The sequence below is a fragment of the Charadrius vociferus genome, unplaced genomic scaffold (genome assembly GCF_000708025.1).
Source record: "Charadrius vociferus isolate BGI_N301 unplaced genomic scaffold, ASM70802v2 scaffold612, whole genome shotgun sequence".
NCBI classification, from domain to species: Eukaryota; Metazoa; Chordata; class Aves; order Charadriiformes; family Charadriidae; genus Charadrius; species Charadrius vociferus.
The window spans coordinates 60,323-71,336 of NW_009647409.1; the positions used below are offsets into that span (position 1 = coordinate 60,323).

Here is an 11,014-nt window from a genome sequence, read left to right on the forward strand (position 1 = left end):
GCCCTTTTAAACTGGAAGAGGGGAGATTTGGATGAGATCTGAGGAAGAAATTGTTGCCTGTGAGGGTGGTGAGCCCCTGGCCCAGGTTGCCCCAAGAAGCTGTGGCTGCCCCATCCCTGGAGGTCTTCAAGGCCAGGTTGGACGGGGCTTGGAGCAACATGGGCTGGTGGGAGGTCTCCCCGCCCAGGGCAGGGGGTTGGAACAAGATGATCTTTAGCATTCTATGCTTCAAAAGCATTTTATGATTCAAAAAGAAATAATGACTTGGAGATGCAACCATGGCATTAGCGATGGCTTCTTAATTGTAGCCACAGCAGTGCAGGGCCACTGCTAACCTATAATTACAGGGACAATCCAGCTCAATCCAATTAAGCAAGTAATTGTCTGGTGTTTTAAGGAGGTTACCCATCACAGGCAAGGCTTCCTCCTGCCTTCCTACTCTTTTGTACCTCCATACACTGTGCTGAACTTCTCCACCTGGGCACGCCACTGCAGCTACAGCCCTACAGTGACACTGGGGTAGGAAGGGAGGTGGATTTCTCACTACACACAGCTTAAAAAAATACGCCTGAGAGCACTGAGCTCCCAGTGCTGCCATTCCAAAACTGAGGAAGTGACGGGAATGCAGAAGAGGTTGTGGATGTTGTGTTCAAATCGCTGACTTGGAGCTGCTGCCTCCAACTACATCAGTCACCACTTGTTTGAACTTGGCGTCTGCCTGCTTGTTCCACCAGCAAGAGCTGCACGGTCTTTAGAAACAGCTCACAAGGATCCACATGAGCTGGCTGGGTGGTCACCTCCCATGAAATCAGTAATGAGAGAAGATGCAAGTCCTCACAAACATGTCCCAGCTTCCTCTTCTTAAAGAAAAGCAGGGCAGTGCCCCAGCGTTGATGTTGACACCTTGCCTATAGAGGTAGGCAGGGCAGGGGCCTTCAAGCCAGAGAGCAGGGCCAAGGCTGGGCAGACCTTTGCACTTGCCCAGTGCTGCAGTTCTTGCCTTAACCTGTGGCCTTGTACATTGGATTTTCCCTGTATCTGAGCAGGAACACAACCTGCAGCGGCTGCTTCTTTGCAGGAATAGGGGAGAAGACTACACCTCCACAGCAGCTGGGTTTGTTAACTTCATATCACAGCCCAAATTAAAGCCCCCACACTTCAAAAACCAGAGTGCAACCAAAGGTGAAAGGATGACACAGATCTAGAAATACATTTAAATGTTCTCTTAAGTTAAAATATTGGCTGGACATCCCCTAGCCAGAGGATGTTTCCTTCCTTGTTTCTCCCAACAGGCTGACTTTGGCAGCACCAGTCTGAGTTGCAGCCCAGCAGCACCACAACCCTCTTCCTGATCACAAATTGCAAGGAAATGTTTCCTGAACTTTTATTTTAGGACCTCAGAAGTTCTCTCAGCAACATGGGGGAAACAGGATGGGTGTCCCACACCACTGCTGAGCGTGGCAGGAGCCCACAGCACAGAAGCATCATTCCAGCAACCAGCAAACCACCCCGCTTAGAGAAGACCTCCCCCTCCCTGCCACCATAATTGCTCTGTTTGGGTGACAATAGTTTTAATCTTCCTATTGTCCAGCAAAGCATCAGCTGAGCTTCTGCCCCAACAGATCAGCAGCTCCTGTTAAAAAACAGGCAGCCCAGCAGGCATCCTGTATGCTCTCCATGCAAAGCATGAGCAACAGCCACACTAACCCCAGCCCACCTCGGCCACTGCATGCCCCTCTACAGAGGATACACTCCTCCTTGGTGCAAAGCCCATCTCCTTACCTGATACGCCCTGATAAGAGATTGCACTGCAAGATGGTCCTCCACCAGTTTATCTACATTGGGCTGTGCTTGAACCAGGAACTGGGCTTGGGACAGTGTGGAAAGGCTGGTACTCAGTGGAGGGGGGCTTTGGTAAGCGGTGCCTGGAGCAGCTCCAGCATTGGCATTGCGAAAGAAGATGTCCCATGACTAGGAAAAGGGAAAGAAGAGAGGCAACAGGGTCATTACCCACCACCAAAACACCTCCTCACTCCAGCTTACTGGTGTGTCAGATCTATTGCCACAGGGGAGAGTAAAATCCCCCAGGGGCAGAGCTGCCCCCCTCCTCCCCCGCGCACCTCAGCCCCACACAGACACTGCCAAAGGCACCCACCTGCCTTGGACAGGAGAGCACTAAAGCTTTCCCACTGTTCCAGTTACACCACTATCCCACTTCCCATCCATACGGACCCGTTTCTTTTGGCATGAGACCGTTCCCAGAGCCCTCCCCCATCCCCTCAGCAGCAGCACTCAGGACAGGACACAGGTGACAGCCCTCACCCGGCTCGCCTCTCGAAACCACTACTCTGAGCAATGAGCCCCAGCCTGGTCTTCAGGCTCCTGTTTCCTTCTCTCCAGGGCAGGACACTACCCTCTAAATACCCACAATATTTCTTGAAAAATATTTTTGCCCTGTAATCAACCTCTTCCTCTTTTCCATGGTCTAAATGGCCTGAGACCCAAGCCCCAGTGTAAGCTGTGTTGTCCAGTCCTCAAACAGCAATGGCTTTTTTCTTTTTCTGTCCCTTCCAATTTTTCCCCATCCTTTCAGCAACACCAGCACTATGTGGATACTCCCATACCAGCTCTCCCATGCCCTTAGCGAGGGAGATATCACCTCTGCCCCTGTTCCCCTCTGTAGGTGGGCATTTCTAGGTGTTAAGAAAACAAAGGAAAAAAACCAAAAAGCACCCTTCGACAGACTTGGTGTAACTTTGCGGTACTTATCCAGCACTGCCTGAACAGACCAGAAGTGTCCCAGGCAAAAATGAAGTTAATCTGTCTACGTGGAGAAGCATCGACAGACTGGGGGAAGGGGAGAGACCAGCAGAGCTAAGTCCAGGCCACGTCCTCTCATCACACTCTCGCTCCTGCCCACTTTCCACGTGCCGCTGAATGATAGCAAAGGACAAGGGCAAGGTGGAGCAGCATCAGCCTGCCTGCACGTACCCAAGACACCAGCTAGAGCAAACAAATCCAATCAGATTCGCAGGCTGGTTTCAGCCCCAAGGGTCTCTCCACCAACCCAGCACTCAGCACCCTGCACGTCCCTAAACCTCATGTCTGCAGAAAGCAGCAAACCCAACCTTGGTGATGCAGAGATGGGTGAAGCGCTGGCCAAACCAAGTTGAAAAGAGCTGTGAAAGCAGCTCCAGTGGTAGTTTGGGGCAGAGAAAGCAGCTTTTGCACCCTAGTAGCAGGGTGGAGGGGACTGAAAACCTGACCTTTGCCAGAGGAGCACCAGGTCTCCCCTTTCCCTGGAGCTCCTCTGGCTGCAGCACCCATCACATGCCCCAGGAAGCTATTTCCAGCCCAGATTTACCCAGACACCCCATCACACGGCTGCACAAGGTGATTAAATTTAGAAACGGGTCACGCTGAAGGAACATAAATAAAATTTGGAACAATTTGGCACCATAACTGATAAACAATAGCTCCCCCAAAGAAAAAATGAAAAAAAAAAAGCAAAGACAGAAAACACCTGCCACTGTTCTGACTGTTGTCTGCTAAAGGAAATTTTAGCAGAAAAAGAGGGAGAGCTGCTTTTTGTACGATCCTTACTCCTGGCCACTGGTGAGAGCAGCCCAAGCCCGTTCCCCAGGCTCACAGAGCTCAGGGGTGCCCCAGAAGCCATCAGCTCCTGGGAGCAGGAAGAACAAGCATGCTGGGATGGGCTCTGCACCCTTGGGGAGGAACCTGGCTGGCCGCTTTGCTCAGTGACTTAAGGTTGTTTAATGTACAGGAAAACAAAGACAGGCAAGAAAAAGGGAGCATCTGCTAGAGCCAGGAGGAGGCTGGCAGTGGTGCTGGGGGACAGAGCCAGGAGGCAGAGGTGTTGCCTTTAAGACCTCCCCTCTTCTGACATTCAACACTATTAACCTCCTGGAGATGCAATTTGCTTCTGTTCTGAAAGAAAAAGTTAATTTTAATCTCTCCAAATAAGGTGTGGCACCAGCTGGGTCAGCTTAGGTACTTTCACTAAATGCTTTATTGCCCAACCTAATTACAGAGTATTTCAGGCTACCTGACTGCAGGCTTTGCCCCCAGTGAAGGCTGTGGCCCTGATAAGAGCTATAAAAACGTCAACTTTCAAGTTGCTGATATGGTTGATATGGTTTTGAATTCGAGGGTATTCAAGGGCTAGTCCAGGGGTTTCTGGTGACCCACAGAGGTGCTTCTGGAGCTCACATATCCCGTGGGAGAGGCTGAACAGCCTCATCAGCGTTATCCTGCTTTATTGCAGGAAGGAGGACTTTGCCTTAATCCAGCACTTGCTGAAGGTAACAGCAATAATAAAGCTCATCAGCTTATTCCCCTCTGGCCCTCTCCATGCCCACAGCAGCCCTTCGAGCCTTCCTCCAACTCTTATACCCTATATATAGAGATAGGGTATAATATATATATAGGGTATAAGAGAGGTCAGATTCACCTCATTTTTACCAAGAGGGCTCAAAGCCGGTATCTCCCCACTCTTCAGCACACAAGCAGCCCCCAGGTCTTGGCATGCTAAATGCTCCCAACCCTGGGTCCCTGCTGTGACTGTCCCACAGCTGTGCACCCCACCATGACCACAGCACAAGGCATTAGCCTGGAAAAGGTTTCCCGGTGCTCCTTTGCGCCACTTCTTGCGTGCCGGCCAAGCAGGATGGGAGAGGCAGCTGACTGCAGCAAGCCTGGATAGTTCAGGCTTTAGAGGGATTTTGAGCTCAGCTCTGAGAGCGGAGCTCACCACAGGCTTCTCTGCTGAGAACAGCCCCAAAACCAGCTCATCAACCGAAAACAGCATCTTTCACTTTGTTTATCAGACTCAGTTCCTGAAGAAAGCTGTGGGTCCCAGCCTCTGCCACAAAGCCGGCTCAGAGGTCAGGCACACACAGCAAGGGGACAGGGGTGATACCTCCCACCCACCGCAGGGCACCTCAAGTTGGGCTGGGGCTGCTCCAGGCTGGCAGGTGCACAAGGGAGACTCTGCCTCCACCTCCAGCTCAGGCTGCATCCCTGCTCCTTCTCCTGCCACAGGCTCCAGGGGACCGAAAGCACCAACCAGACCCGCTCCGCGCAGTCAGCAAGCCAGGCAGCACCTCCTGCTTTGGCAGGGAGAAGAGGAGGAACATTCAGAGCTTAAGGCTGGAAGAGGAGCCCAAACTAAACTTACAGCTGAGAGTAGGGAGTCAAGCAGCAATCGATCAGTTCATCCTCTGCACATCACCTTGTGCCTTATCAACATAAACAAGGACCTTCAATTCTCTGCAGTGTTTGCTTTTGAAGGTGGGGGATGAAACCCAAACACTTCTGACTCCCAAGCAAGACTCCTACCAAATTCAGACTGGGGTCCTATTTGCGAGCACGACTGCAAAGGATGCAGCAAAGGCATCTCTGGCCTTGCTGAAGGCTGCGCGCTCCTGCTGTCATGTCAGCGAAGCTGGGCTTACACAGCTGGTCTACACACGTTGTGGTCACAAAACTACTTTCAGTACAAAAATCAAAACACTGGCATATTAAGAAGTTCATGTTAAAGACTGATGTATATACATACGGGGACAGCAGTTCAACCTGAACACAGGGGCTGCGGTTTAGGAAGGCTAGACTTGTCATAGATGTATGACTGCAGATATCATCTACCTGCAGTCAAAGTTCTCCAGCTGCCTGCCCTGAAGCAAGCTTAAAATTGCATTTTTTCAAAAAAAAAAAAATTTCCCTACTCTAACCAAACACATACATACATTCTACAGTTCAAACCACCAGTGTCTCCACAGAGGAAGTGAATTGATTTTGCTCTGCTGGGACGGTCATGCAGCCTGGACATCTCATAGGTCTTCATCGACAACAGCAAAGAAAGCCCAGCTCTTCCCTGGCTGAAGGTCTCATCCTTGCCACCAAAAAGTAGCACAGTGAGGCACAGCCAGCCTCTGCTCTGTGCAAGGAACAGATAAGCTGCAGCTGGGTCCATGTGACCACCCAGCTTTTTTTGGGAACTCCACCTTCAGATCTGACCCTACGTCTAACAGGATGGAGGCCAACGCTTATCAGGAATGGGGGTGGCACACTCCACTGCTGCTTCAGCGTCACGCCAGAGGGGACACAGGCTGACGGGGACCGCTTGCAAGGCGAGACCAGGGAAGGCCACAACCCTGATCCCACTGCAGCGGCTTGGTGACCCAGCAGGGACAGGGTGAGCCATGAAAAAGTGCAGAGAGAAGAAAGGGGCAAAGCTAGTAGATTGGAATGGATCTTGGTCACTGGAATGAGGTGGGATCCACCCAGGAGAGATGAGTCAAGTGCGTCATCTGATTATGACCGTCAGGGACCAACAGCAAAGTCCATGCCAAACCTCAGATATCATTACATTACTAGCATCAGGTTTGCTTCCTGGCAATGATAAGACCCCATTTTATTTCACACTTATTTTCCTACTGCCACAAACCATCCCCAGCCACGCTTATGTTAACTCCCGCACCAATCACTAAGCACTTAGAAGTACTTAGAGGGACACTGATTTCCAGGGGTGACTGATACATGCTTGCAATTCTTCACCATTAACATCAGCCTGGGGGACTGGAGAGGCGGTGCAAGCTCCACCCTTGCAGGTGCTCAAAATCTGACTGCACAAGGCCCCAAGTGACCTGGTCTAGCCACGAAGCTGGATGTCACCTCCAACCTGGATGCCACCTCCAAGCTGGCCACACTGGGGCAGAGGCTCCTTCTGACCTAAATTCTCCCCCAATTTCTTCAGCTAAGCGTGCAGGAGGGCACTGCATGCACTGTCTACCTACAGATGAGCTGATGAAGCACCAGGGGCTACATTAAAGAGCAGACAAAACCAGAAGAGATCCAGAGGTCTGGTCTCAGGACCCAAACGCACTTCCCAGCCTGCTGCCCCCAGTAGTCTTGATGATTGATACTCTCACATCTGCTCATAGTGACATTCAAGACTGAGCAGGGTCTGTAGATCAAAAAGCTGGTATCAAACTGTGAAGACCCCTTGCCAAAGACATAACTGTGCCTGTCGCTGGGACAAATGTGGTGTAACACTCACTCATTTTCAAATTAGACTACAGCATTTACATTCATGGCTTTTAATTCAATATCCTGCCTCTGAAGGACTGGGTTGCACCATGCGCACATGCTTGGCTAGCTTTCAAGTCACTATTTGACAAAGGGCCCAACCCAAACCAACATACTTTGTGTTTTCCGAGTCTGTATTGCTTGGCTCAACTACCTGTTTGCCTCGAAAGAAGCGTAAAGTCAACATTGCTTCTGAAAATCTGGCTTTGATCTTACCATAAGACCTTTACAGCACCCTAGAGGCTGTGCGTTTTGGATGCATGGGATCAGTGCCATATGGAAAACACACACTCAACGCTGATGCATGTGTTGGGGCATGAGATTTCTTCCTCGCCCTTGACTGCTCAATTTAGCCATTGCGTCCTGGTTTGCAGACTGCTCATGTATTACTGAGTAAAGAAAATCCCTGCTCTACATCAGGACATGTATGAAACTGTCTTAAAAATCCTCTGGGTAACGCTGAGACTTAGTTACTAGAGGAACATTTTCCTTGTGAAACACTGGGGACGGAGAAAAAATGCAGGTGGGTTTCAGAAATCCTCTTCCCAGCTGACCCCTCACCTGCTGGACTCTACGTTAAAGACCCGGTCTTCTCCTCGCTGGAAGAGCTTCAGTAATTCAGATCAAGAGCTCTGTGCCTACTGCCCACAGCCAGGTCGATTTCCCAGTTTTAAGTTCAGGCACAGCTGGTGGGAATCCCTCTGGCCACCAGATGCAGTCCCCCTCCCCAGGCTGCAGATCAGCAGCCTGGCTTTATGCACACAAGCTCAGAGTCAAGCTTAGTTACGGCCTGTCTACCCCAACATGTAACACCACCCATGCCTGAAGCAAAAAGGAAACCAGTCAGGATGCTGAGAATATCCTCCCTGCCTCCCACCCCATCCTCCACTCCAGAACAATCCCTCCTGATAAGCCATTGGAGCTGGAAAATAAAAGCATCAAAAGCATCGTGAGCTCGTTAAAAGTGGACTCCCTGAAGAAGCCATTCTTTGTATCCGCTTGTGATCCAGGATGCTGCCCACGTCCCACAAGCCGACGTCCCACAAGCCGACGGCGTTCCCTTTTGAACAGAGAAGCTCCTCTTGGCTCTTGCTCAAGGAATCACTGACGTTTCTTTTGGGCAAAGCGAGGCAGAAGAACCATCCACAACCATCAAGCCCAACCAGCTGAATTCAATCCTCCTTCAGACACGTGCACTTACCTGAACCTCACTAATCAGACACACAGAGAGAGAAGCGAAGGTGGTATCCTGGTGAGGTTGCTCCTTACCTTATGTACACTTTTGGGATTTTCCAGCCAAGCATAATACATTTCTTCCACGTAGTTTGAACTAGTCCCACTCAAAAAAGGCTCAGCAGCCACTGGTGCGCTGTAGCACCTGATCTGTTGAAACGTCCTGGGTGCTGCCGGCCTGTGTTGGGAAATTGTCTTTACAGTCTGCGAGGCCGTCAACGGCCTCAGCTTTGCCGCACAAGTCCTTAAGTTAAGCATGTTTGTCCTGTCGCCTCACGCAAGCTCCTGTTGGGAGAGAAGGGAAAACCGGGTTAGAAATCACTGCAGGAGAGCACAGAGCAGAGACCACCCCCCTTCCATCCCGTGCGAGCACCAAGCACAGAGAACTGAGCTTAGGATCAGTTTTTAATTTGGATCAATCTGTCCACCTCGTTCCACAGCTGAGCCTCTGATGGCTGGGAAATGCAGTTTTTGCTCAAGACGCTCAGCATGGCCAGGTCTGCCTCCCCTGTCCCTGCCGGCACAGCAGCATCATCTCCCCTGACGCATCGGTGAAAAGCAGATTTGCTCAGTGGGGTACACAACGCTGGCCCTCAAACAAGCCACTGCACAGCCGCTGCACATCAAAGCCACCCACACCTTTTTATATCAGCACCTTTGTACAAAATAAGGCATGTTTGACAGTGAAATGCCACCTAGATTAACAGTATAAGGCATCAGGTTCCCCCAGTGCTTTCCTCTTTAGTTCCTAGCCAACAACATCTACTCCTTTTCCAATAAAAAAATCCATAAAGTATTCTTTGACTTCTTTTGATGTCTTAATTCTTCCTCTGAGAACCCTCTTTTTCTTTGTTTTAAACAGGAAAATCCTCTCTGTGAAACTCAGATTCCAGCAGGAGTTGGACGCTTTGGCCCTTCAACCTCCCATTTGTAGGGGTATCGTATGAGTTTGAAGAAAAGCACTTTAAAGCACAGTGCCCAGAAGGCTGCTGGAAAACACTTGTTACCAGCTGGATTTTAATGCTGAATATCACGTCTTCCTTCACATCAAGCCGACCGAGTCTAGCGGGGCGCACTCCTCCAGGTCTGTGAGAGCTGCAGAAGGACTGCTCTCATCACGCCGACCCAGCATGGAAGTTTTTTTTCTGTTGCTCTGTCTCCCAGGTAGACGGTCTTGGCTTTGATTTTTCTGTTACTCACCCTGCAACCACCCTGCTTGGCCGTGGTTTTCTTCTCGCCAGTTTGTGTTACGTGTTCCAGGACAAAGCTGGGAAGAAACCGTCTATGGGGAAGACCCCTCTCAAAGTAGAGGTACAGTGGTGCAAAGCACTTCGGGTGCGGGCTCCAGGACAGACCAATTCATCGCTTCTCCTTAAAAGTTCAGACCCAAGAAGGCCAACGCAATCGAAAGACCCATAAGGGGCTCTCCCCTGCCCAGAGAACCCAGAAAAGCAACCCCAAGCCAGTATGGGACCTCTTAGAGGTCCCCCAGCAACCTCCACCTCGCAGCTCCTAGTGGGGTGCAGGGAGGCCTGGAGTTAACCATGCTCCTAATTACACACATCCGACTAACAGTCGCAGCCCAAGGGAAAGTGCTGGAGCAAGATCATCCCAGGGGAAGCGCTGGCACTTGGAGCCAGCTCTTCTTGGAGCTGCCCTTTCCACCCAGTTCCTCCTGCAAGAGCGGGACCCAAGGCTGGAGGGGACCCAACTGGACTGTTTCCATATCCCCAACCGGTTTAACGAGCAGCAGCCCAATGTCAAAGCAGCTATCGTGCATTCACCAGATTAAAATGAAGTTTTGCAGCGGACTGGAGAAAAAAAATACACCTTCGTTACCGATGTTTCATCAGCTGGACTTCCAGATCTGCCTTGCTGAATCTAGTTCTGGCTACTCAGCACAGCAACAGCTATGCTTCCCACCACAAAACACAAGATTTTGGTCCAAATAGCCTGAGGAAGACCTGGGATCACTCTAATTCAGCCAAAGCATTTTACAGATTTCCCCAGGGAAAGAAGGGAGGACCACTCGTGCTTTGTTCACCCTGCTTGCTCACTTCTGCCTGCAATCAAACAGGTGAGAAATGGCAGGCAGGTGCAGGACAGTGAGTGTGGCAGCACTGGATGTTTCCCCAGCTTACCCTCCTAAAATTTAAGCAGCAAAACACATACAGATATTTCAGAGAGCCGACTGAACTGGGTGTCAGCGCACAGGCACGCACACGGCAGGAGAAAAAAAGCTTTAGGATGAAAGCGTTGGCGGTGTCTCCGGCATCGGGTGTCCGGTTTCGGTGCTGCCGCTCAGCAGCGTTCTGGTGACCTCTCTGAAAAACAGGGGTGTCAAGGCCAGGCTTTGCCCCAGAACGAGTGGATCCAGCCAGTCTTTGAGGGCGTCTTCCAGTGAGGGTTGGCTTCCTGAAGGCGCGGGAGCCGGTGGGGCAGCAGAGCCGGGAGCGGTGGGAGCAGGGCTGTTTCTGAGGTAAATCAAATCAGCAACGGGAGGGAAGCGAGCCCGGGATGGCCGGCGTGGGGTGACACGGGCACCCAGTGCTCAGGGAGGCGGTGACGGTTGAGGAGGGGCTCAGGAGAGGCGCCGTCTCGGACCGCGACCCAAATTTCACCCAAAGGTCAAATAGCAGGAATATTTACCACAGATTAACGGCTGCGGGGGGGG

At 51.1% G+C, this 11,014-nt stretch overlaps 1 protein-coding gene across 1 annotated transcript in view; it reads right to left on the reverse strand.

The window, feature by feature from the left end:
- OGDH (oxoglutarate (alpha-ketoglutarate) dehydrogenase (lipoamide)) overlaps positions 1-8,598 on the reverse strand; it is a 31,293-nt gene extending 22,695 nt beyond the window's left edge. Inside the window, exons 1-2 of the mRNA XM_009880213.1 lie at positions 8,377-8,598; positions 1,783-1,971 (exon numbers count right to left, since the gene is read on the reverse strand). Coding sequence (XP_009878515.1) covers positions 1,783-1,971; positions 8,377-8,598 — 411 coding nt within the window. The remainder of the gene's footprint in view (positions 1-1,782; positions 1,972-8,376) is intronic.
- Positions 8,599-11,014: the final 2,416 nt, after the last annotated feature.